At 40.1% G+C, this 27,853-nt stretch overlaps 1 protein-coding gene across 1 annotated transcript in view; it reads left to right on the top strand.

The window, feature by feature from the left end:
* ANKRD44 (ankyrin repeat domain 44) overlaps positions 1–27,853 on the top strand; it is a 306,550-nt gene that overhangs the window by 144,777 nt on the left and 133,920 nt on the right. The window contains exons 3-4 of the mRNA XM_052658099.1: positions 18,521–18,599; positions 26,305–26,375. Of these exons, the coding sequence (XP_052514059.1) occupies positions 18,521–18,599; positions 26,305–26,375 (150 nt within the window). The remainder of the gene's footprint in view (positions 1–18,520; positions 18,600–26,304; positions 26,376–27,853) is intronic.

Genomic DNA, 27,853 nt, shown 5'->3' with positions numbered 1-27,853 from the left:
ATTCAGGTTTTTCTGTAAGATGTTACAGAAAAATTTAAACAAACTTTTTGGCCAACCCAATATATTCTCAGCAAGTGTTTAGAGCTACTGGCGGGTAGGTGTTTTAGGTGGTTCCGTAAGGTGAAGACTCTACTGTGGGTCCCAGCAGATAAAGGATGAATCATGGGAGGCCCCATTTTGGAGCCTGGCAGAAACTTTGGTTACTTTTGGTTGGGGTGGAACAGGTACAATGGCCAGGCCCGTCGAAGTTGACTGCTTTAGGAGGGAGAGGAGGCGGGTAAAGCACTGCTATGTGCCTGCTTTGAGCAGGCAGTGTCAGCCCTTCTAATGGTTAAAAATACCACTTCTTAACAGTAACTTGTTTATCCTGAGTCTCCTTATGTAGTATCATCCGAAGGGGAACTAAAAGAATTAGGATTAGCCACAAAGATGTCAATAATAATGATGATGATCACTAATATTTATTGGAAATTAGTTTCTGCCTACCTGGGTGGTGATCCTATTTTCATTTTACAGAAAAGAAAATAAGTCTCAGAGAAACTGATTTGTTTGCCCAAAGTCACACAGCTTCTCAGTGGCAGAGGAGGGATTTAAAGTCAGGTCATTCTGACTCCAAAGTGTATGTTCTTTAGGCCCTAAGAGGATGCCTCTAAGGAAGGCGCGTGTGTGTGTGTCCATTCCTGTCCTGCAGGTCACTTGGGAAGAAAGGTCAGGGTGGATAAAGGCCACTAAAGTGTCCTGAGGAGAATGGAAGCAGGTTCTTCCTTGGTGAGGAATTCGTACCGGCCAGTAAGATCCTATGTGGTGTTCTGAGAGAACACAGAGAATGGGGAATCAGGAAACCAAGACTCCTCCAAAGTTGGTGTGTGACTTTTAGCAAGTCATCCAACTCTGAGTCAGCCTTGATTCTTGTCCTATAAATGAGGATAACCACACCTACTTGATCAGTTTCTCAGACTTTTCCTAAGAATAAGCTGATGCAGTTGTGTACCCAAGTTTAGTAATAAACATAATGTTTTGTTGTTTGCAAAGGAACATTTTGCATATCAGTTATTTAAAACCTTGTGGCTCAGAGGTTAAAGCATCTGCCTGCAATGCGGCAGACCTGGGTGCAGTCCCTGGGTCGGGAGATCCCCTGGAGAAGGAAATGGCAATCCACTCCAGTATTCTTGCCTGGAGAATCCCATGGGCGGAGGAGCCTGGTGGGCTACAGTCCACGGGACTGCATAGAGTCAGACACCACTGAGGAACTTCACTTTCACTTTTACAGGATAACGAAGATTTTTAGATGGGAAACAATATCCAGTGCTTTACTGTTTTATGTTTAATTACTTACAACTAGCTCTTATTAGAGCAAGCCTATTGCTTGTTCTGCTTTACTTTTGTTGTTTTTTAAATAGTAAAGTCTTATTTGCAAAAGGAATTTTAGGTTTTTTGGTTCTAAACTGAGTTAATTCAGGTCTTGAAATACAGGCAAAGAAAGAAGAATGTGAAGAACACCTGTAGCATTCTTCACCCAGCTCTTGTGATTGTTAGCATCTTGGTGTACTGAGCCGATCATTAAGATCTCAGGTCCTGATAACTGCATTGGTGCTTTTTATTATCAATGTTATGTGTAAACTCAGTTTCTGTACCCACCTGGAGGCTGGAAAAAACTTGTAAAGAAATATTAATCATTTTAGTCAAGGTGATTTTTTATGGGCCACAGAAATTGTTTTTATGAGTTTGCTTCTGCCTCTCCTATTAGACATCTTTGTTGAATAAATTGTTAATGAACTAATTAAAAGAGACCGGGAGCCTAGGGTGGCGCCCTAACAGAAAGTAAACTTCTCTTCTCGCTGGTTAGCTCATGGGAACCAAGGGCCTTTCCAAACTGTGGGCTTCCTTAGATATTCTTAGCGGTAAAACCTTCCTACCATATATATTAGAATTATGGTTTCTCCAGGATAAACTACTTACCAAATACATTATAGTTGAAAACACTGCTCCTTCTTATACTTGGGATGCTGTACAGGGCATCTATGAACTTGGTTAGCTTTTAGGATTCAGGGAGAGGTGGTTCCCTGAAGACCTGCTTTGCTTTCATCAGAAACTCATGATGATTGCCTTTGTATTGGGTGAATGTATTTTATTGTTTCATTGGCAACAGAACTTGAGCATGTTGGCCTGTTTTCTAACCTGTAGGACTAGAGGACTAGAACCCTTTTCTATGTTCTGTTTCTATGTTCTGACTCTCAAGAAATGTTTCTGGCCAAATGCGATCAGGGCAACAGAATAAATAGCAGCCTAGCATGCTGCAGTCAGTCAATGGGGTTGCAAAGAGTCAGACATGACTAAATGACTGGACTGAACTCAATTGAACTGTCTTGTCAGTTTCCCCAGGCAGAGTCTGCTCTAAAAGGACTTCTGGGGACTTCTCTTTCAGTCCAGTGTTTAGGACTCTGCACCTCCACTGCAGGGGGTATGGGTTTGATATCTGATTGAGGAAGGAGGATCCCATATGCTGTACAGTGCAGCCAAAAAATAATATAAATTATTTCGTTAAAATGTGCCAACAGATCATGTGTCTGGTGAGGTGCTTAAAAAATAGATTAAAAAAAAGGAACTTCTGTCCCTTGGAAATTTCTGGGCACTGGTAAGGTCCCAACGGTCCTCTGGTAATCTATGGGTGACGTGTTGCAGTGAACCCACAGATTAGGCATGAACAATTCCATTTCATACTTAGTTTTCTAGATTTATTGTCTACATCCTTACCCAGTACAAATTTGTCAAAAGTTTCATTTAGGAAATGTAACTGTCCTAAGAGATTTTGAAGAGAGATTTTGCTTGTGCCTGTTTTTAAAGCATATATGGTTTAATCCAACACCCCATTCTTTTGCCAAAACTTCACTTTTATGTCTCCACATGAGCAGGATATAACATGAATTGCTTCATCTCTTTTCATGACTTTGCCATTTCTTTTCTTCCTTGTAACTAACTTGTTGCATGGGTGGATTTTTTTTTTAACTCTTAGATATGCCCTTCTTTATGTTGTATAAGGGAGAATGTATTTTATTTGCCTGCTTATGTACTTTAAAGCAGCTTTATTGAGATATAATTAACATACAATAAAGTAGACATGTAATAAACAAAGATTTGCAAAGTTTTGACATGTCTGATTGTTTAGTTGCTCGGTGGTGTCCAGCTCTTTGTGACCCCATGGAATGCCACAACCATGCTTTCCTGTCCTTCACTATCTCCTGGAGTTTGTTCAAACTCATGTCCAATGGGTTGGTGATGCCATCCAACCATTTCATCTTCTGTCACCCCCTTCTCCACCTGCCCTCAATCTTTCCCAGCATCAAGGTCTTTTCCAGTGAGTTGGCTCTTCACATCAGGTGGCCAAAGTATTGGAGCTTCAGCTTCAGCATCAGTCCTTTGACATGTTTGCATCCATGAAACTATCACCATAATCAAGATAATGAATCTATCCATCATCCCCAGCAGTTTGCTTGTGCTTCTTGGTAACCCGTTCCTCCCGCCCTTTCTAATCCCTGCTCCAGCTTCCTTAGGCACACCCTGATCTGCTTTCTGTCACTGTACATTAGTTTGCATTCCCTACAATTTTATGTAAATGAATTCATACAGTATGTAATCTTTTTTTGGTCTGACTCCTTTCATGCAACTTAATTATTTTAATTCATCCATGTTGTGGATCACAACAAACTGTGGAAAATTCTTCAAGAGATGGGAATACCAGCCCACCTTACCTGCCTCCTGTGAAACCTGTATGCAGCTCAAGAAGCAGCAGTTGGAACTGAACATGGAACAACGGACTGGTTCCAAATAGGAAAAGCAGTACGTCAAGGCTATATATTTTCATCCTGCTTATTTTTAACTTACATACAGGGTACATCATGTGAAATGCCAGACTGAATGAAGCACAAGCTGGAATCAAGATTGCCGGGAGAAATATCAATAACCTCAGATATGCAGATGATACCACCCTTATGGCAGAAAGTGAAGAGAATCTAAAGAGCCTCTTGATAAAGGTGAAAGAAGAGAGTGAAAAAGCTGGCTTAAAACTCAACATTTAAAAAACTAAGATCATGGCATCTGGTCCCATCACTTCATGGCAAATAGATGCAGAAACGATGGAAACAGTTCCAGACTTTATTTTCTTGGGCTCCAAAATCACTGCAGATGGTGACTGTAGTCATAAAAGTAAAAGATGCTTGCTCCGTGGAAGAAAAGCTATGACCAACCTAGATAGCATATTAAAAAGCAGAGACATTATTTTGCTGACAAAGGTCTGTATAGTCAAAGCTATGGTTTTTCTGGTAGTCGTGTATGGGTGTGAGAGTTGGACCATAAGGAAGGCTGAGTGAGTGAAGGCGCTCAGTTGTGTCCGACTCTTTGTGACCCCGTGGACTGTAGCCCACCAGGCTCCTCCGCCCATGGGATTCTCCAGGCAAGAATACTGGAGTGGGTTGCCATTTCCTTCTCCAGGGGATCTTCCTGACGCAGGGATCGAATCCAGGTCTCCTGCATTGCAGGCAGACACTTTAAACTCTGAGCCACCAGGGAAGCCTGAAGAATTGGTGGTTTTGAGCTCTGGTGTTGGAGAAGACTCTTGAGAGTCTCTTGGACTGCAAAGAGATCAAACTAGTCAATCCTAAAGGAAATCAGTCCTGAACATTCGCTGGAAGAACTGCTGCTGAAGCTGAAGCTCCAATACTTTGGCCACCTGATGCGAAGAGCTGACTCATTAGAAAAGACCTTGATGCTAGGTAAGATTGAAGCCAAGAGGAGAAGGGGATGACAGAGGACAAGATGGTTGGATGGCATCACCGACTCAAAGGACATGAGTTTGAGTAAGCTCCAAGAGATGGTGACGGACAGGGGAGTCGGGTCTGCTGCAGTCCATGGGGTTGCAAAGAGCGGACACCACTGAGTGAGTGAACAACAACAACAAATCCATGTTGTATTGTGTAGCAATAGTTCATTCCGTTTACTTGCTGAATAGTGTTCCACTGTATGAAATATCACGGTTTGCTTATCCATTTGTCTGTTGATAGAGATTTGGATTGTTTCCATTTTTTGGCTATGAAAATAAAGCTGTTAGAACTTGTGGTTGCCAAAGGGGAGGAGCAGTAAGGGAAGGATGTTTTGGAAGTTTGGGATTAGCAGATGCAAACTGATAAAGAACAAGGTCCTACTATATGGTACATGACTTAGTGACTGAACAACAGCTATATGGCACAGAGAACTATATTTAATATCCTGTACTAAACCATAATGGAAAAGAATATGAAAGGAATATACATAATCAAATCACTTTGCTGTACAGCAGAAACTAACAGAACATTGTAAATCAACTGTACTCAATAAATTAAATTAAAAGAAAGCTGTTACAGGCATTCACGTATAGGTCTTTGTGTGGTCAGATGCTTTCTTTTCACGTGGGTAAACTCCTAAATATCTGAATCATTTAGGTCTGTATTTAACTTTTTAAGAAATTGCCAAACTATTATCTGAAATGATTCTGCCATTTTACATTCCCACTAGTGGTGTATAAATGTTTCAGTTCCTCTACATCCTCACCAACACTTGATATTGTCAGTCTTTTTAATTTTAGCCATTTTCAGTTCAGTTCAGTCACTCAGTCGTGTCTGACTCTTTGCGACCCCATGAATCGCAGCACGCCAGGCCTCCCTGTCCAACACCATCTCCTGGAGTTCACTCAGACTCACGTCCATTGAGTCCGTGATACCATCCAGCCATCTTATCCTTGGTCGTCCCTTCTCCTCCTGCCCTCAATCCCTCCCAGCATCAAAGTCTTTTCCAATGAGTCAACTCTTCGCATGAGGTGGCCAAAGTACTGGAATTTCAGCTTTAGCATCATTCCTTCCAAAGAAATCCCAGGGTTGATCTCCTTCAAAATGGACTGGTTGGATCTCCTTGCAGTCCAAGGGACTCTCAAGAGTCTTCTCCAACACCACAGTTCAAAAGCATCAATTCTTTGGCACTCAGCTTTCTTCACAGTCCAACTCTCACATCCATACATGACCACAGGAAAAACCATAGCCTTGACTAGACGGACCTTTGTTGGCAAAGTAATGTCTCTGCTTTTGAATATGCTATCTAGGTTGCTCATAACTTTTCTTCCAAGGAGTAAGCGTCTTTTAATTTCATGGCTGCAGTCACCATCTGCAGTGATTTTGGAGCCCCCAAAAATAAAGTCTGACACTGTTTCCATGTCTATTTCCCATGAAGTGATGGGACTGGATGCCATGATCTTCATTTTCTGAATGTTGAGCTTTAAGCCAGCTTTTTCGCTCTCCTCTTTCACTTTCATCACAAGGCTTTTGCGTTCCTCTTCACTTTCTGCCATAGGGTGGTATCATCTGCATATCTGAGGTTATTGATATTTCTCCCGGCAATCTTGAGTCCAGCTTGTGCTTCTTCCAGTCCAGCGTTTCTCATGATGTACTCTGCATAGAAGTTAAATAAGCAAGGTGACAATATACAGCCTTGACGTACTGCTTTTCCTATTTGGAACCAGTCTGTTGTTCCATGTCCAGTTCTAACTGTTGCTTCCTGACCTGCATACAGATTTCTCAAGAGGCAGGTCAGGTGGTCTGGTATTCCCATCTCTTGAAGAATTTTCCACAGTTTATTGTGATCCACACAGTCAAAGGCTTTGGCATAGTCAATAAAGCAGAAATAGATGTTTTTCTGGAACTCTCTTGCTTTTTCCATGATCCAGCGGATGTTGGCAATTTGATCTCTGGTTCCTCTGCCTTTTCTAAAACTAGCTTGAACATCAGGGAGTTCATGGTTCACGTATTGCTGAAGCCTGGCTTGGAGAATTTTGAGCATTACTTTACTAGCATGTGAGATGAGTGCAATTGTGCAGTAGTTTGAGCCTTCTTTGGCATTGCCTTTCTTTGGGATTGGAACGAAAACTGACCTTTTCCAGTCCTGTGGCCACTGCTGAGTTTTCCAAATTTGCTGGCATATTGAGTGCAGCACTTTCACAGCATCATCTTTTAGGATTTGAAACAGCTCCACTGGAATTCCATCACCTCCTCTAGCTTTGTTCGTAGTGATGCTTTCTAAGGCCCACTTGACTTCACATTCCAGGATGTCTGGCTCTAGATTAGTAATCACATCATCATGATTATCTGGGTCGTGAAGATCTGTTTTGTACAGTTCTTCCGTTTATTCTTGCCACCTCTTCTTAATATCTTCTGCTTCTGTTAGGTCCATGCCATTTCTGTCCTTTATCGAGCCCATCTTTGCATGAAATGTTCCCTTGGTATCTCTAATTTTCTTGAAGAGATCTCTAGTCTTTCCCATTATGTTCTTTTCCTCCATTTCTTTGCATTGATCGCTGAAGAAGGCTTTCTTATCTCTTCTTGCTATTCTTTGGAACTCTGCATTCAGATGCTTATAGCCATTTTAGTAAGTGTGTAATATGATTTTGATTTGCATTTCCCTAATGATCAGTGTTGTTGAGCATTAGTTCATGTACTTATTTGCTATCTATATAATATCTGTTCACATCTTTTGCTTGCTATTTGATTGGATCATTTGTCTTCATATTAGTGAGTTTCGAGAGTTTTTTGGTATATTCTAGATAGAAGTCATTTATCCTATATATACTTTAAAATATTTTCTTTCATTCTGTGGCTTGTCTTCTCATTCTCTCAACACTGTATTTCAGGGACTTCTTCAGTGATAGGTTAATGGACCTACACTTGCAATATAAGCAGTATGGGTTGACCCCTCTTTGTGAAACTTAGATCCTACATTCTGTGTGGTGCATCCGGAAAACAAACAAACAAACAAATCAACAAACAAACCGAAAACCCAGTGTATTTCAAAGAGCAGAAGTTACTGTTTTTGATGAAATTCAATTTGTGCTTTTATGGGTCATGCTTTGGTGTTATAGCTAAGAAATCTTTGTCTAATGTAAGGTTACAAGGGATTTCTCCTGTGTTTCCTCCAGAATGTTAAGTTTTGCATTTAGTTCTATGTTCCATCTTGATTTAATTTTTGTCCAGTGTGCAAGGTATGGGTTGAAGCTTTTTTTGTTTGTTTAATTGTTTCAGTACCATTTATTGACAAGACTGTCCTTTCACTGGTGAGTTGCTTGGAACCTTCTTTGAAAATCATTTGTTGTCCATATATGTGTCTTTACACCAATACACTAAATTGTTTCGAATACAGGAGTTTCATGATAAAATCTGAAAATCAGGTAGTGTTTGTTCTCCAACTCTATTCTTCTTGCCAGCTAGTATTTTTTACTTCTGAGAATTTTGTTCTTAAGTCTAGACTATTAGAGCAAGAGTACTAATTATAATGAACAATAACTTTCATTTTGTTTGCCAAGACTGATAACTATTCGAAGAGTCAGCAAGAGCATGAGCAATGAAATCAGATCTGGTTCTGAAACATGGTTCTATCACTGATTAACTGTGTGACTCTGGTCCAGTTACTTATCATCTGAAAGTCTCAGGCTCCTCCGCTGTAAAATAGGGATGATAACATTTACCTCATAGTATTATTTTAGGAACAAATTAGAAAATGTACAAATCTTTGATATAATTTTTACTTAACATATGTTAATTTAGTTTAAAAAAATTAATGCAATAAAATATATAGTATTCAGTTACCTAAGGCAGATATAATCAAAATGTCTTTGGCATTCTCATTTCTCTTATTTTATCTTTTTTTTGGCCATATGACTTGCAGGATCTTAGCCCTTACCAGGGATCTAACTGGGCCCCAGCAATGAGAGTAAGAGTCATAACCACTGGACCACCAGGGAATTCCTATATTTTATCTTCATTTTAAAGTCTTTAAGAATTATATATAGGTTTGAGGTTTGAATTTGAAACATTTTTAGATATAGCAAAATGTACTAGTGTTTCTCATACCTCTGTGTTACATTCAGATGGATGGGTTAAAATACCAACAGAGGTGGTTGAATGAGGTTGTTCAGTGCTGGGGGAGTGTAGAGGCAGAGATAAACCATCACTTTTGAGGCATAGAATATTCCAGCCAAGAAAAATCTGGCTCCATGGGAGTACACATGCGTGGAAGATGAATAACGATTGTAAATCTGAATTTTTCTTTGATGGTGACTTGGGGTAGACATTGACCTGTCTCTCCTATGTCTAGGTGAAGGTAAAACTTGAGTTTTCACTGAAAATTGAATTAAGCAATATTTAAAAAAATCTTCCATATATCATAAGAAAAAGACGGATAACTGAATTTGGAAATGGATAAAGGATATATACAGGGAGTTTGAAGTTGAAGCCAGAATTTTTAGTAGACATATGAAAAGAATCTTAACCTCACTTGTATGTAGTGAAATATAAATCAAAGCTTCAATGGAATAACATGTTAGGTACATCATATTGGCAAAGAGTAATAAGGTTGGTAATAGCAAATATTGGCAAGGATGTCAGGAAAAGTAACTAATTAACTTGTGACTGGTGGGAGTATAAATTGGTAAACCATTTTTGAAAGCTATTTGGCAATACCTAATAAAGTTGAACATGAATATTCCCTGAGACCCAGCCCTTTCTTTTCTTGGTGTTTACTCTAGGGGAATTCTCATACATATTCTGGGAGATCCATGGGCAGAATGTCATCCTTTCTCGTAGTAAAGAATCAAAAACTGCCTAACCTGTCTGTCTGCCTTTCTCTTCCTTTCTCTGTCTGTCTCACACACATACACATAGCGAGTTATTTCCTGAACCATTTAATAAGTCACAGTACTCATGACATTTACCCCTAAAGCTGTTTTTTAAAAAAACAGAGCTCTAAAGCAGATGTAAAAAAAATGTTAACATGTTTGATTTTGCTGGTGGGACATATAGATCCGGTATTTTCTATTCTTCTCTGTATTTGTGAGTTGTTAAAAAGAAATATTTTTGTATCCCTTGTTTGCTTTTTTTTCTTCTTTAAAATTTTCTTTTAATTTCTCACTTCAGACTAAGTGAGAGATTCAGACCAATCTTTCCCTTTCTGTATCTTGTTTGATTTAAATCTTTAATGTGTCTTTGGCTCTTTTCCTCACATGATTTGATGTATCTCCAAGGTACTTATTTTGTGTCCAGAGTTCTTTAGACATTTGTTTGCTCCTGCTCATCTCCACTCAATATACATAAGCTGGTTAGTTATTTCTCCACCCCTTTGGTAGTGGGGATTTAAGTTGATGATTGGAACTTACCTTTTGTGTTTCAGGACAGGAAGGCTTTGTAGAGTTTTTTCCTTTCCTTTTTTTTTTTTTTTTTAATATCGTGCTATTTGCCTGTCTTGGTATTTAAGATATTTCTGTGTAGGGAGGGATGTTTGTTTTAGTGTACGACAGATACGTACAATGAAGATTAGATCATACGCTTCTCACTAGAATTTCCAAAGAATTGTAATAAACAATTCTTCATCTTCAAAAGAGAGGCTTGTGGTGTCCCCTCAGTTGGCCTGCCTAACACAGTGTTGTTTAGCTGCCAGAATGACTCTCTGGCCATGTCAAGCTCACTTTACATGGACATGCTTCTAGTTCCCCATTTTCTTTCATCTGCTTCTTTGGTAAACAGATGACAGAAACTTCCTCTGCCTGATCCTTCTATGACATGCTGCAAATTTAGCTCAGACGCCAGCTGGCTGTGTGTGTCTTTGGCTATTCATAGAAAGGGAGGGTTTAACCTTCCTTCCTTCTGAAGAAACCTGAATTTTTTCCATGAGTCTGAATCTGTTTGCCAAGGGCTATTTGGAATTGAAGCTCCTAGAGAATAGAAAAAGCTCTGCCTTTTTGTGAACTTGAACAATCTTTTTTAAAAACTACATTGATAATTTATTTCTTTTAAAAAATTATTTTAATTGGAGAATAATTACTTTACAATGCAGTGATGGTTTTTGCCATACATCAACATGAATTAGCCAAAGGTATACACGTGTCCCCCCAATCCTGAACCTCCCCCCCACCTCCCTCCCCAACCTGTCCCTCTGGGTTGTCCCAGAGCACCAACCTTGGGTGCCCTGCTTCATGCATCAAACTTGCATTGCTCATCTATTTCACATGTGGTAATATACATGTTTCAGTGCTTCTCTCAAATATCCCACCCTCACCTTCTCCTGCTGAGCCCAAAAGTCTGTTCTTTCCATCTGTGTCTCCTTTGCTGCCCTGCATGTAGGATCATCAGTACTGTCTTTCTAAATTCCATATATATGCATTCATAAACAGTATTTGTCTTTCTCTTTCTGACTTACTTCACTCTGTATAAATAGGCTTCTGGTTCATTCACCTCATTAGAACTGACTCAAATACATTCCTTTATGTATTTATGTATCCTCAAATACATTACTTTTCCTGAGTTTTATATATGTACCACAACTTCCTTATCCATTCATCTAGGTTGCTTCCATGTCCTAGCTATTGTAAATAGTGCTGCAGTGAACACTGGGGTACATGTGTCTCTTTCAATTGTGGTTTCCTTGCTGTGTATGCCCAGCAGTGGGATTACTGGGTATATGGGAGTTCTATTCCCGGTTTTTAAGGAATCTCCACAATCTTTTCCATAGTGGCTGTACCAGTTTGCATTTCCACCAACAGTGTAAGAGGGTTCATTTTTCTCCACACTCTCTCCAGCATTTATTGTTTGTAGACTTTTGGATGATGGCCATTCTGACTGGTGTAAGATGATACCTTATTATGGTTTTGATTTGCATTTCTCTAATACTGAATGATGTTGAGCATCTTTTCGTGTATTTATTAGCCATGTGCATGTCTTCTTTGGAGAAATGTCTGTTTAGGTCTTTTTCTCACTTTCTGATTGGGTTTTTTGTTTTTCTGGTATTGAGCTGCATGAACTGCTTGTATATTTTTGAGATTAATGCTTTGTCAGTTGTTTCATTTGCTATTATTTTCTTCCATTCTGAGGGTTGTGTTTTCACCTTGCTTACAGTTTCCTTCATTATTCAAAAGCTTTTAAAATTTAATTGGGCCCCATTTGTTTATTTTTGTTTTCATTACTCTGGGAGATGGGTCATGGAAGATCTTGCTGTGATTTATGTTGGAGAGTGTTCTGCCCATGTTTTCCCCTAAGAGTTTTATAGTTTCTGATTTTATATTTAGGTCTTTAATCCATTTTGAGTTTATTTTTGTGTTTATTTCTGATGTGTGCTTGCTTTTGAGTTGTTTTCTCCTCTGTGTTCCTGGGTGTTGTAAAGACCTACACAACCATTTATTAACTGTCGGTCGTCTCAGAAAGTCCACTTGGACAACAGATAGAATGTATGCAAATGGTGCAAAACATGTAGCTTGGCTACAGTGCCTGAAAGCTACTCTTGTCCTAGTCTGGTCCTGGATTCTAGTTTTGATCCAGAAACTACCCCAAGGCAGCCTATAAAATATCAGCTGGGCTCTGTGACTGAACTGGAAGTCTGGCTCAGGGCTTCCAAAGTTCATATTGAGCAGGAGCCAGTAGGGCTTCTTGAGAGTCCTGGGCAAAATGTGTTCATGTCCCAATTCAAGAGAGATTTTTTTCTTGTCCGTTTAGACTTTTTGCGCCAGGCTTGGTCAGAATTGAACAGGTTTGGGGACAATATTTACTACAACATTAGTCTCAGTGGGATTCCCTCGTGGCTCAGATGGTAAAGAATCTGCCTGCAGTGCAGGAGATCTGGGTTTGATACCTGGGTCAGGAAGATCCCCTGGAGAAAGATGGCAACCCACTCTAAAATTCTTGCCTGGAGAATTCCAGGGACAGAGGAGCCTGGTGAACTACAGTCTATAGCGTTGCAGAGTCTGATATGATTGAGTGACTAACACTTTGTCTCAGTGCATGTGGTAATTTTCATAAATCTTTTAACATCACAAATATCAAATTACCATGTCCCTGCTTTTTTTTTTTTTTCTGATGTCTTAAATTTGCAAACTAGTTACTGGATGTAAGTGTCTTTATGGTGATGGCTGGATGTTTCAAATTTTGTATTTCTATTAATAACATCTATCACAGTGTCTGGAAGATAATACCTTCTCAATATATGTCTGTACCTAGAAAATATGGCTGAATATATGGTGGTAAAACATATTCCAAAGTCACTGTTTTAATTTTATCCTTCTTCAATTTTTTTCAGCTCTTCTGTTTTCATCTCTCTTAAAATCAAAGTCTTAGATGGTTTCTAACATCATTTGTACTGCTTCTATAATTCTTCCTTCATACCTGTTCCCCCAAATTTTGTTCAGTCAAAAATACATAAGGCTTTATTTTCTCCCTTGGGCTTTGTCCTTCATGTTTAAATGATTTTAAACATTGTTTGTATCTCTGTCTGATTCTTCTATTATATCAAGCTCTTGCTGGTTGGTATGCCTGCTGACCCTGGCTTGTGGGAAATTAGTTGTTTCTACATAGGTCTGTGGTTTGTGAGCTCACTTTCAGTGAAGTTTTAGTCTGTGGGAATCCTGGGTTATCTGGATCAAGGACACATCTCTCTAGATAGATGTTTTTTCTTCTTGGCACCATCAGGGTATTCTTGGCCTAGAACCAATTTTTATAACTGTTTTCCAGCTCGAAAGTTTCTAGACTATATAGGGGGCTTCCTAGGTGGTGCTAGTGATAAAGAATCCACCTGACAATGCAGGAGACAGAAGAGATGTGGGTTTGATCCCTGGGTTGGGAAGATTCCCTGGGGTAGGAAATGGCAATCCACTCCAGTATTCTTCAAATCCTGAAACCACAGGAGGGCGGACTCTGGGGATACACATGATCAGTGGAGACACTTTTATTCTTCCACTAAGAATCTAGGCCAAGGCATTGCTTTGCCATCTGCCCAGGGAGTGTTTAGCTTTTTCTGGAGCCCACCATTGTTCCTTAGGAATCTTTCTTCAAGACCACTTTCTAGGTCTTCCAGTTTCAGTTCTCCACCTCACCTTCCATCCCAGAGCGAGTGTTCAGTCCCAAGCCCCTGGAGTACGGCTTCTCCCTGCAGGGTAATGAGCTCATGTGCTTCCAGCTTTGGTTCTCAGTTTATTCCTTATTTCTCGCCCCAGACCATTTAACTTTTGCAAGCTCATTTAAATGAACATTTACTATGTATTTGTCATGTTTTCCCCAGAATTTCTTAGGGATTATAAGGGAAAGTTTTTTTGACTATCAAGGCAACTTCTATGATGATGTCCTCGCTTCCATTTTTTTGGTTTGTTTTGGAATTTTATGTTTAAATTCCTTTTTCATTGTTCAGATCTTTTGCTCTTGGTAGATGTACACCCTACATTTTGTAAGCAAGGTTTCTGTGTGTGGGCTACGACCCATAGGACACAAAAGGATGACTGCTGATGTCTCCTAGACATCTGGAACAGAGGCTAACAAACTAAAGTCCTATAATCTGTTTTTAATTGAATAATAATTGCTTTACAATGTTGTGTTGGGCAAGTCATACAACATATCCAAGGGCTCAGAGTCCATATCTTTTAAATGGTGGTAGCAAGGCTTAACAACAAAGTTCTGAAAGATGTGTCTCCCCTGATATGGATGTTATAAGATTTAAGTAATAGAACAGATGAGAAAACATTATGAAAAAAAATTAAAAGCACTGCATCAGTACCAGATGGGTTTTGTTTCTTCTTTTAGATACCATAGGGATATCATTGGCCAGTGGCCTATTTTTACTAGTATTATTATTAGCATTTTCTTTTCCCATTGGTAGAAGGGAAAATGGTAGACGGTAGGAGAGGAGCCTTCCCTCTCCTTCTACCATTGCATCTCCTACTCCATTTATCTAGTTTATGACAAGTAGAGTGGCCTTTTACTTAGACAGAGGATGAACTGCAACTTCTGGCTGGTTTCACCTCGTTGGGTATGGTGATGGAGGTGACTCTCTTATTCATCCCTCAACTTATGATCCTGTACATCACTCAGGTTCCTTGCTTGAGAGCAGGTGTTGGCAACCCTTGGTCAATAGTAGTAATGCATTGTTTTTTGGGTAAGGTCTTAATAACACATGAAATTGTTTATATGATTCTGCTGCTTCAGTGAACCGAAGAACTACTGCCTGAATATAGATCTTCTCTGTTGCCTGTTTATGGCTTGTCACTGAAGGAGAGTATCAGTTGGCACAGGTGTTCAGAAAGCTATAGGAAACCTTTAAATGCATATTAAAAGAGGAAAAACAGGATTTATAATCAAGGAGTTTTTACAGCATGATCTAATGTAACACACCCATATTATAATATAAAAACTTAAATTTGAATAAGTCATATCATAAAAGGACCTACTGGATGAGTAAAGCCTGTTATATAAAGATGGACCAACCAGATTTGAATATTGGTATTTTTTGGCTTTTATTTGAGGCCAAGTTCTCAAACAGAGCATTGACTTTGCTTCAGGTCAAATTAAAGTCATAATTTGGGTTGGGTTAGTCCTTGTTTAAATAACTTAGGTGAGGTTTAATTTGTTGAACCAAACTCTGGAACCAGTTCAATTTATGAACGAACATATATAACTTTTATCCTAGGGCCCAATAGATACTTTTCAGTCATTACAGAGGATTCAGAGAGAATATAAAGCTAAAAAGGAAAGTGCTTGTAGAAACATCAATAGAAGAAATAGAAGACATTTGTGAAAGTCTGATCTCAGTTATTTGTATAGTTCACTGTATAAATTAATACTTGATTCTCAAATAAGCAAATATGCTTTTAAACATTGAATCTTTATTTTCACAGAATGATATGGCAATAAGATGGTTAACCATGGTTTTATATCTTACTGGATTTTCTAAGCCATAGTGTTACAATAGTGTTAGTGGCTCAGTCCTGTCCGATTCTGTGATTCCATGGGCTGTAGCCTGCTGGGCTCCTCCATTCATGGAATTCTCCAGGCAAGAATACTGGAGCGGGTTGCCATTTCCCTCTCCAGGGGATGTTCCCAACCCAGGGATTAAACCTGGGTCTCCTGCATTGCAGGCGATCTCTTAACTGACTAAGCTACCAGGGAAGTCCTTTTCTAAGGCATATTATTATCTAATATGGAATAGTACCGTGACTGCCCTACTTTCTCTTATATGTAGTGATTGCCTGCAGCATACATAGACAACATAAATTCCCAGTTAATCCAAACCCCCTCTTTTGACCCACTGAAAAGTTAGTTAATCTCTTCATAAAACCTGTTTACCAGACCTCCTAACAAATAGGTTGGCTTGAAGATCAGTTCTTGTTTTGTTCCCTGCCTACCATCTGTTTTAGATATTAGTCAGTCATGAAATGCCTAAAAGCTATAGTCTGAAAGAGACTGAGAGCAGAGGACCTGAACTGTCAGAAGACAAAATAACATCCCTGGGCTTCAAGGGCTACTAGGTATATTGTCTAATCAAGCAGTGATAGGAATGATGATTAAAATCAGTAATGACTACAAATGTCAACACTGAAATGCATCCTAGTTTCTGGAGAAACCGCCAAGCTGGTGCATAGGCTTTGGTTACCTTTGTTCTAGGAGAGCTACTGAAAGTTTGTAGCAGAGGCCGTGCATGCAGTCTAGTTGAGTTTGGTCAGTTTATGCTGAGCACCTAGTGTGGACTTTCCCTGTGGCTCTGCTGGTAGAGAATCCACCTGCAATGCAGGAGACCTGGCTTCGATCCCTGGGTTGGAAAGAGCCCCTGGAGAAGGGAAAGGTTACCCACTCCAGTATTCTGGCCTGGAGAATTCCATGGACTATATAGTCCATGGGATCGCAATGAGTTGGACACGACTGAGTGACTTTCACTTCACTTCATTTCTTCACCTAGTATGGTGCTACTATAGGGAGAGAGGTAAGACCTGTTCTGTACCCTATGAGAGTTCTCAGTCTTCGAGGGAAGATGTTGTTACTGAACCAAACTTGGTTCTGCTCGCCTGCGTGCAGTGAAGACAATCCACTGATGCTGGATTGTGGTGAAGGAACATGCAGCGTTTATTGCAAGGCCAAGCAAGGAGTATGGGAGACCGATCCTCTAAACTCCTGAACTCCTTGATGGCTTTCAGGGAAAGGTTTTTAAAGTCAGGGTGATGGAGAGGGTTTTGGGGTGTATGATCAGCTTATGGCCATTCTTCTGGTTGGTTGGTGGTGAGGTAATTGGGTGTCAGCATCCTCAACATTCTGGTTCCAACTTGTTTGGGATCTACATGCTTATGTCAGCATGCAGTTAACTTCTTCCTCTTGGTGGAGGTTTCAGTATCTGCAAAACAACTCAAGGATGTGGCTCAGGATATTATCTGTAACCCTCGAGGAGGAACTGAAGGTTCTAGATTTTGTTGAATGTCTGCATTATTTTCTCTTTTCTTTGTTCCTGCATTTTCTCATTTTGATTAAATTTGTTCTTTGAAACTAGGGGACAGCCTTGGAAGCTAAAGTTTTTCTACAAACGAGGCAGGTAGAGGACTTGGATGGGGGTTCTGTCCTGGGAAAGCCCCGTATCCCACAACTATCTATGCTGTGACAATAATGGCTACCACGGAGCACTTGCTGTGCATACACCAAGCCTCATACCTACCGAGGACTTATTTACTTACATTGTCTTGAATGCTCGTATCAGTCGTCTAGGGAGGTATTATCTCCAGTTTACAGATGGGGAAGCAGTATTTTTTTCCCCTGCCTGTTATCATGCTGCCTCACAGCCATGCAAAGGACTTAGTCTGGAATCTGACAGGTGAAGGTCTAATCTTGACTCGGCTATATACCTGTGGAGTCTTGAGGACATTTCTTAATTTATTTGAGCCATAGTTTCTCATCTGTACAATAGAGTTAGTAATAGCTGCCTCAGCTCTCAGCTTCAGTGTCAGCACCCTCAGAAAGGCCTTACTCAACCACTCTAAGGAATCTTATTCCCATCTTCACAGTCACTTGATCTCATTATCCTGTTTTAATTTTGTTATAGTCTTTATCACCATCTGAAAGGATCTCATGTGTCATTGGGTTACATGACTATTATCAGCCCTCCCACTTGATTGTAAGTTTCATGAAGGCATGAAGTCATAGTCACCCCTCTGTCCCCAGACCCTGGTTCCTGACACACAGTAGGCATTCAATAAGCATTACATGAATGCGCAGTGGTCTAAGCAACAGTAATGGAAAATAATTGTATTTATATTTCATGTCCTTGTGAATAGTTTCACTAGGTTTTCTTAGAAAGAAAATAAGTCATTGAAAGCTTTGAACTGTACTGTTAAGATAGGTAGAAGCTTTGAAATTTTTTTACCCATGCTTAAGATTTAAAGATAAATTATTTCTACATCCAGTGCATGATGGGCCATCCTTGACCTGAGCTGGGCTCTAATAAAAGGAGCAATGAGGCAAATACAACATACAGACACAAAAATGGGGATCTTTCCTTCATGTGACTAGGGGAGATGCTGAGAGAAATGTGTAACCAGCACTCATCTGAATAGATGTGTGGCCTTCACTCTCTCCCACAAGTAAGTGACATGTTATACTGTATCTACTAAAGGCACCTCCGGCTGGTACTGACTTGTTTATCTTTGCCATTGTTTCAGGATTCTGAGAAGCGAACCCCACTTCATGTGGCTGCGTTTCTGGGAGATGCAGAGATAATTGAACTCCTGATTCTGTCAGGTAAATATCAGCTGTACTTAAAAGTCAATGGCATGTGAAAATTTAAATAACCAATTTACTAGATTGACTGCTACAAAGAACCCAAACAAAGTTTCTTTATTGTGCTTGTGGACATTTATTTGGTCATTGATTTTGTCAGTAGACAAGGGACAATACAAGACATTCTTCTTATTGAAAAGTGACTTCTCCAGTAAAACTTTTTTATGTTGCTTTGAAAGTCTGATTCCTGACCATCTTAGCAAGTAGTCAGGCCCAGTATTGTGGATGCATTCTGTACATTTGGATGTCTGTTTCTTTCATTGTAAAAAATTAAAAATTAAAGAAGGAAAATGGATTCCTTTAAATCTACATGAATACACATAGATATGTGTGTGTATTTACATATTTTTAAATTGCATTGGACAGGGAGGCCTGGCGTGCTGCAGTTCATGGGGTCACAAAGAGTCGGACGTGACTGAGTGACTGAACTGAACTGAAATTGCATTGCGAAACAGTACTATTTTGTTTAACTTAACCTCATGGAGGTTAGGTTAGATACATGACTATAATGTAATCAAAGCATTAAAAATATGGGGAAAAATGAAACATCAATTTCTGGATAGTAGTTACCTCTGAGGAGACAAATAGAGTAAGAGATGTTTTCAGGGGAAGGTATAAAAGAGACAGTAATTCTGTAAAATGCTTCATTTTTTAAAAATTGGGAGTAAATATGTGGCCAGCACATGTTGTGGTCATACTGGTCTTTGTGATACTGTTCTGTTTATTTTTCTGTGTATTTTAAATATTTCATCAGATTTTAAAATGCCAGTGTTTTCATTTTTGGAAACCTATATACTTGGTGGAAATCCCAGGTGGCTCAGTGGTAAAGAATCTGCCTGTTAATACAGGAGATGCAGAAGACGTGGGTTCGATCCCTGGGTCAGGAAGATCCGCTGGAGGAGGAAATGGCAACCCACTCCAGTATTCTCGCCTGGAAAATTCCCATGGACAGAAGAGCCTGGCGGGCTACAGTCCATAGGATTTCAATGAATCGGACATGATTGCATGACTAAACAACACATAAGCACCTTTACTTGGTACATCTCACCCAAAACCAGCATGTGCTTTCTCCTTTGAGTATTTGCTGGACAAATCCCTGGAATGGATCTAAGCATGTGCAGGAGTCTCAGTGTGGATTACATGCAGGCTATCTGGCTTTCTTCTTCCTTCTTTTGGTTTCAGTTCAGTTCAGTCACTCAGTCGTGTCCGACTCTTTGCGAGCCCATGAATTGCAGCACGCCAGGCCTTCCCGTCAATCACCAACTCCCAGAGTTCACCCAAACTCATGTCCATCAAGTCGGTGATGCCATCCAGCCATCTCATCCTCTGTCATCCGCTTCTCCTCCTGCCCTCAATCCCTCCCAACATCAGAGTCTTTTCCAATGAGTTAACTCTCCGCATGAGGTAGCCAAAGTACTGAAGTTTCAGCTTTAGCATCATTTCTTCCAATGAACACTCAGGACTGATCTCCTTCAGAATGGACTGGTTGGATCTCCTTGCAGTCCAAGGGACTCTCAAGAGTCTTCTCCAACACCACAGTTCAAAAGCATCAATTCTTCGGGGTTCAGCTTTCTTCACAGTACAACTGTCACATCCATACATGACCACTGGAAAAACCACAGCCTTGACTAGACAGACCTTTGTTGGCAAAGTAATGTCTCTGCTTTTCAATATGCCATCTAGGTTGGTCATAACTTTTCTTCCAAGGAGTAAGCGTCTTTTAATTTCATGGCTGCAATCACCATCTGCAGTGATTTTGGAGCCCAAAAATATGAAGTCTGACACTGTTTCCACTGTCTCCCCATTTATTTGCTATGAAGTGATGGGACTGGATGCCATGATCTTCGTTTTCTGAATGTTGAGCTTTAAGCCAACTTTTCACTCTTCTCTTTCACTTTCATCAAGAGACTTTTTAGTTTCTCTTCACTTTCTGCCATAATGGTGGTGTCATCTGCATATCTGAGGTTATTGATATTTCTCCTGGCAATCTTGATTCCAGCTTGTGTTTCTTCCAGCCCAGCGTTTCTCATGATGTACTCTGCATATAAGTTAAATAAGCAAGGTGACAATATACAGCCTTTACATATTCCTTTTCCTATTTGGAACCAGTCTGTTGTTCCATGTCCAGTTCTAACTGTTGCTTCCTAACCTGTATCTTGGTTTAGGGAGATTCAAATCTGGAGGAAATGCCACTGCCCAGAGACTATGCAAAAGGCCAATAATAAGGTTTTGCCTTTGTTTGCAGTAGTAAAGGGAAATTGTAGAATTCCAAAGTCAGTTGTGCAAAGATAGGAACTGATACAGTATTGGAGCAGGTGTGGAGAACACTGAAAAAGAATGGTGTGTGATGCACAAGGGGAGATTCACATTGCCCTTATTTTTGTTGTGGTTGTGTTCTTGAGGTAGCTTTTCTCAGGAAACAAGTATTCTGTGCCTTGCAATGCTTGTGCTACATGCTTCTGACCGTCTCATGGAGGTTAGGTTAGAATTCGTGGAGTACTTTTTGTGCTGTTGAGAACAGGCCTTCCTTCTGATAATTCTAAAGATGTTTCAAGGCTGTGTTCCAAACAATATGTAGTGCTTGGCACTGGCACAGTCTGTGGCTAAGAGCCAATGCGCACCTGGCTGGTTGCCCCAGCAGTAGAAATTTGGCCCATAGAAAATTATAGGCAGAATTGGTGGAGGTGCAAGATAGACTTTTTTGGTATGAGACCTAATGATCCCAGCAAACTCTACCTACCTTCCAAGTGTTGTTTTAAGACACAGCTCAGGGTTCTCAGAGGAATGTTTGGTTTATGACTGTGCAGATTTAGAACTTTGTCTTATATCCCCAGCTATGCTTTTTTGGGTGTTGGTTTGTTTGTTTTTCTACATTTGAAGGGGAAGGTCTTAATTCTTCAGCACGGAGGTGATCCATCTATTTTCTCCCAGGCATCTACGGTCTGATAATCAAGAGACTTGGTTTCACCTCTTCTTTATGTGGGCATGGAGCACCCCAGCCTCTTTTAAACGGCTCATTCAGAGCCAGGAGAAACTGTTCTGTATCTCTTGATCTGTACACCTGTTTCCTTAGCCCAGTCATCTTGGAAGAATCACTGAGTTATTAATGCCTCTAGTATAATTTCAGGTGGCACATGCTATGGATTTTTCCCTCCTTCCCTCATCAAATTAGGAAGACTTAGGATACGGAAGAGAATTGTGAAGGTTCTTTAGGAATTTTACTCAACTGTGGCAACTTAGCAAACTCCTGAAATTCTCATGGTTTTAATTTCCCTGAAAGGTTCTTTATTCATTTTACGTAGTATATTCCTAAACAAATATCATTGCAAGAGCAGTGATTTCATCTCTAGACTTACATCTGGCAGCTGACCCTTTAGGGAATCCAACCAAGTTGTTTTCCAGTTTAATAATGAATGAGGTGCTAATGATTCCCATGTTGGACAAATCATTTGACTTTGCCAGAGTCTCCCATTACAGCTGTGTTCTCCATTGTTGTATTAACTTACAGAGCATAGTGTAACTCAAGCCCACTAAATTCCTACTGACATTATCTTTTGTTAGCTAGGCACATGGAACCCTGAGTGTCTCTGAGTAGACAGCAAGGAATTCAGGCCTTGCAGAGTTCCTCTTGTTATAACTGCTTCTGGCTTTATTTTCACCACCTGCTTGTAGCTTCTGTTTTGGAACTGACCGAGTCAGGATTAAGGCAGAGAGAAGGTCAAGAGCTTGCTAAATCATTTGCCTGAAGATATATGAATGAGATCAGTGTGAACCAACTAGCTAAGAGACTAATTTTGAGATATAGAGAGCAGAGCACACAGAGAAACAGCCATAGTAACAAGACCTTGTAGAGAAATTCTGGAAACACACAGGGTTAGAGAGAGTTCTGAGCTGAAGGAAGAAAACCGGGATTACACACCCTGTCACATGTGAGTGTTTGTGAGTTGTAACTATTAATTAAAAAAAATAAATTAGAATGTAGGCCACCAAACAAGTGGTATTCCTATGAAATTATTTCCTGTAATTTTTCAAAATGTGATTACCACTCCCAGTGCAAATTGCCTCCAGAGCTGGTGGCAGGTCATTCTTTTGATTCTTTCATGCATAACAAATATTCATCCTTTGAGGTTGGTTTTGATTTTTGGGGGTGTCTAGAAAAAGAGGAGTAATTAAATGAGGCAATGCTGATTTTGGTCTCTAATGTAGTGTGATTATAAAGTAATGGGCCACTTGCTGATAGGCATATAAACTGGCCCCAAAGGCAACTCCAAGGGGAGTTTTTAAGATGTTTTGAGCAATTGCCACATATTTGGAATTATCATATACTCTTCTTAGGTCATTGCTTTGCAGGACAGTGCTCCTGGGCTATAATGAGATTTGGTCTGTTTGTTTTTTAAAAAATCAATAGCAAGCTGATCTCACTGTATTATAATCATATTTCATGTGATCTTTCTTTCATATTTATTTCTATAATTAAAAGCCAAACGTTGGCTTAAGAATCAATTGTTCTTGCTGGCCTATAAGATTTTTAGTCATTTGATCTATCTTTTTTCTTTGTCCTACTTGTTTCTAGATGACACTGTGAGAAGAACAGAAATATTGCCTCTGAAAATATGCTCAGAGTTCTCTTTGCTCCTATTATCTATGAAAATAAAATCAAGCAGTAGTAGGGATAAGATTAAAAAAAAAGGTGTTTAATTTGTAATTAGATTTCATACCTGATAACTTTTAATTAGGTCTTGATTTCTGGAGAATCAGTATAACCTGGTGCTTTAAAAAAAAAATTTAAAAACGTGCTTGGGGGAAAAAGCATTTGCCTTTAAATCATTAGACATGCTGACTCTGTGTCCTTCAGTGCACAATGGTGCCTGACAGGCAGGTAAATAACATGAGGCTTCCTTTAGAAAATCAGTTATAAATATTCAACTCAAACCATCTGACGTCTCCCTCTGACATGTAAACAAGACTTTCCGATAGAGGAAGAGGATGAGGAAGCGAGTCTCACGAGATGACACTGATGAAATACACCTTCCCATTCAGATAACTCTGCTTTTGTCATAATAATTTTGTGGTTCTGGGAGAGGTGGTTTCCCTGGCAGCTGCCTCTTCAACCTTGTGGAGGAGGATTAGTGGAGGAATGGAAGGCTTACACAGTCACTGAATCTACTCCCTAGATTTCTAATTATCTTTCAATTTCTCAAGTGAGTCCAAAGCTGCGTGAACACAGTGCTGGTGTTTGTTACACATGGGGGTGTATGTTGCTTTATGTTAGCCAGCAAGCTCAGTGGCATTTTTCTCCTTAAAAGAATTTTGATATTAAAAGCCACATTTGAATCTACATAAAACATTTTTTTAGAATTTTAGAATACATAAACAGTAATAACAGTAACTGCAGTATAAATGTATACATATAAATTATAAGAAAAATAGGGGGAATAGGCAAAGAATATAAATAAACGGTTCTCAGGGAATGAATTACAAGTGGCTAATAAACAAACATGTTAGAAGATGCCCAATCTCATTGTTAAATAGGCAACACAGAAATGTAAGACCATTTTCTTCCAATCAGATTTGCAGTATTTTAAGTAACTGATATGCACAGTCACTTCAGTTGTATCCAGTTCTTTGCGATCCTTTGGACTATAGCCCAGCAGGCTCCTCTGTCCATGGGATTCTCCAGGCAAGAATATAGGAGTGGGTTGCCATTTCCTCCTCCAGGGGATCTTCCCGACCCAGGAACTGAACCCACATCTCCTGTGTCGCCTGCATTGGCAGACGGGTTCTTTACCACTAGTGCCACCTGGGAAGCTGTGTCGTAACAGCAGTTTAGCCCAAAACTGTTAGACCCAGTCAGGGTCCAAACAGACAGGGGCCAAACAGGAGGCCTACTAGGTCATCACCAGTCCCCAGAAGCGGAGAAGGCAATGGCACCCCACTCCAGTACTCTTGCGTGGAAAATCCCATGGACGGAGGAGCCTGGTAGGCTGCAGTCCATGGGGTCGCTAAGAGTTGGGCATGACTGAGCGACTTCACTTTCACTTTTCACTTCCATGCATTGGACAAGGAAATGGCAGCCCACTCCAGTGTTCTTGCCTGGAGAATCCCAGAGACAGTGGGCTCCCGTCTGTGGGGTTGCACAGAGTCGGACACGACTGAAGCGACTTAGCAGCAGCAGCAGCAGTCCCCAGAAGAGGAAGGCAACATTTGGAATGAGGGCTGCAGACTGTGTGACTTTCTTCTGATTGGTTGGTGGTGAGGCAATTGGGCAGTGCTCCAGGAATCTTGTGCTCAACCTGAAGTTACCATCCTCTGCTTGAGTGGTGGCCCCAGTTCTGGAGAAGAACTCAAAGAGATTGTTATGCATATTCCTTGAATAATAATAATAAATAACTGATAATATCAAGTATTGATGAAAATGTGAGGAAATAAAGCAGTCATACGCTGTGAGTGTATAAATTGGCACACTTTGAAGGGTTGAAACTGTTAAAACCAAAAGTGCATGGTCAGTGACACAGAAGGTCCATTTCTAATTATGTATCCTAGAAAAATACTTACACACTTGCATAGAGTCATTTTATGGATGTTCATAGCAGCATTGTTTACAGTGAAATATTGGAAATATTTTCTACAAGTACACCTATTTGTATCTAAGACGTAAATCAGAATCTCATATACCAACTCAAGAGTAGTAGTTTTCTTCAGGGAGTGAAGAGAGTCCAGCATTGGGGGTGATTCTCAAAGGGACTTTACCTAAATCTATAACAATCTATCTTTTAAAAGAACAATACATTCATGTATTACTCATATGATAAAAAAACATGAAGTAAAATAGGTCTTTTGCTGTTCATGGTAATAGGCAGTTTTCACAGCTCTGGTTCAAACTAGTCCAGCTGAGGAGACATGGCTGTGTTACCCTATCTGCCCACCCCATAGTGTGAGGGAGTTGTGAACAGCCCACAGAGGCTTCATGTGGTGTCTGTTCAAAAGCTCCTATGGAAGCTGGCTTTTTCCTACCGAAATATGTGGCTAGTTCCAGAGAAATAATTAGGGTCTTGAATAAAATGGATTTCTGCTAATCCCTTCAGCCCAGATCAAGCCTCATCAGAACCCAATTTTACAAATTTGTTTGACATCTCACTGGCTTCTAGTATAATATCCATTTGTTAAAATACTGCTTTTCCCTAATAATTTGTTGAGAAGGATGTTGTCTGCCCTGTGAGATAAATATGCTTAATGACTAAAAATAAAATAATGCATGTGATTATATAGTTTATATTCAGGAATATATATTATATTCAGGAGCACAAATTCATATATCCACACCCTTGAGAAGTTCTCCATTCTTCAGAACCTATATTTCTAAAGTTCTGGAGAATCTCAGCTTTCTTAAAACTGTATCTCCCACCCAGTGAGACACTGTTATTTCTCTTCTAGTCTTAACCTAATTCTTGTGACATTCTAAACTCATGATCTTGCTTCTTCTACTGGACTCCGTATCGCCTCCTGTCTGGCCAGAAAGCACATGATTGATACAAAGAAAAAACAAACAAATAAAATGTGTTGTTTGTACCAGGCAAACAAGAGCACAAGATACAGCATCTGACTTCGCATCAGCAGAACTTGCGCTGACTGCATTATGCCTCTAACCTGTGCTGTTTGGTTCCAGGAGCTCGTGTGAATGCCAAGGACAACATGTGGCTGACCCCGTTGCATCGGGCTGTTGCCTCCAGAAGTGAAGTGAGTGATTATCTTATTTAATCTAGAACCTCCAGTTTCTAGAAAGAGAAAAATGCTTTCTGCTGAATTAGGGATTCTCACTGGTTAGCAAAAGGCTCTAATGCAAAACCTCTAATGCGAGAGGGCTACCAAATTGAACAGCTGTTTATTTAAGTACCTCCTGCATGCCAGGCATGGTGTTAGGGGCTGCCTGGGGTGGTCCAAGGTGGCATCATCCTTGACTTCAGTGAGTTCTCAGTCTGGATGGAATGCAAACAGGTAAGTAGATCAGTACAGTATCATAACTGAATTGGAGGAAGAAGCAAATAACTGTCTTCTTGAATAGATGAAGTCTTCCAAGAAGAGACGTCAGTTAAGCTAGTCCTTAGAGGATGGCTGCCGTCTATGGGGTCGCATAGAGTCGGACACGACTGAAGCGACTTAGCAGCAGCAGCAGCAGAGGTTTACCAGGCCAAGAAAAGGAGAGACGGCTGAGGCAGGAGAACAAACATGCTGAAGAACAAGGGTCATGGCTGTGAACAATGGTGGGTTCAGTCCGATGTAGCTGGAACACAGGGTATAGTAGAAGATAAGTCTGATAGTAGAGGCTGGGTCAAGTAGCAGAATCCTCGGTGTCCTCTGAGCAGTGGGGAGTGTTGACAAGCAGAGATAAGTGTAAACCTGACAGGGTTTGGAACAAGTGAGGGTGAGATGGCAAAGAAGCCCCTGGGTGAATGGTGACATCGTTAACTGGGAAGGCCAGGCAAAGGAGCAAGGGGCAGGGAAGTTAATCAGTTCCGTTTGAAAGTGCCGAGTTTGGTAAATATGTCACCAAAATGTAAGCACCACGACAGTAGGGATCTGTTTTTTGTTTCTTCATGTATCCTAAGCCTGGTATATGGTAGGTGCTCAGGAAATAATTCTATTTTGAATGCTGGAAATTTGGGTGAGGATGGCAAATATGTCTTTTAATTGGAACATTTTGTCTATTTACATTTAAAGTAATTATTGATAGATGTGTTCTTGCCATTCCATTAATTGCTTTGGTTGTTTTGTAGTTTTTTTTTTCTTCTTCTTTTGTTCTCTTCCATTGTGATTTGATGCCTATATTGACTGTTTAGATTTTTTTCTGTTTTTTTATATGTAGCTATTATATGTTTGGGGGCTTCCCAAGTCGCTCAGTGGTAAAGAATCCGCCTTCCAATGCAGGAGACACAGGAGATGCAAGTTTGATCCCTGGGTTGGAAGAGCCCCTGAAGGAGGAAATGGCAACCCACTCCAGTATTCTTGCCTGAACAATCCCGTGAACACAGGAGCCTACTGGGCTACAGTCCATAGGGTCACAAAGAGTAAGACATAGCTGAGTGACTAAGCACATGGAACATTATAGGTCCTTGGTTTGTGGTTACTATATACACACACACACACATTTATCTTGATGATCTCAAGTTTTATATATGTATGGATCTTCCCAAGTGGCACTAGCGGTAAGGAACTGC

The sequence above is a fragment of the Budorcas taxicolor genome, chromosome 2 (genome assembly GCF_023091745.1).
Source record: "Budorcas taxicolor isolate Tak-1 chromosome 2, Takin1.1, whole genome shotgun sequence".
Classification (NCBI taxonomy): Eukaryota; Metazoa; Chordata; class Mammalia; order Artiodactyla; family Bovidae; genus Budorcas; species Budorcas taxicolor.
Note: the sequence above shows the minus strand (reverse complement) of the source record. Positions and strands in the feature narration are given on the sequence as shown.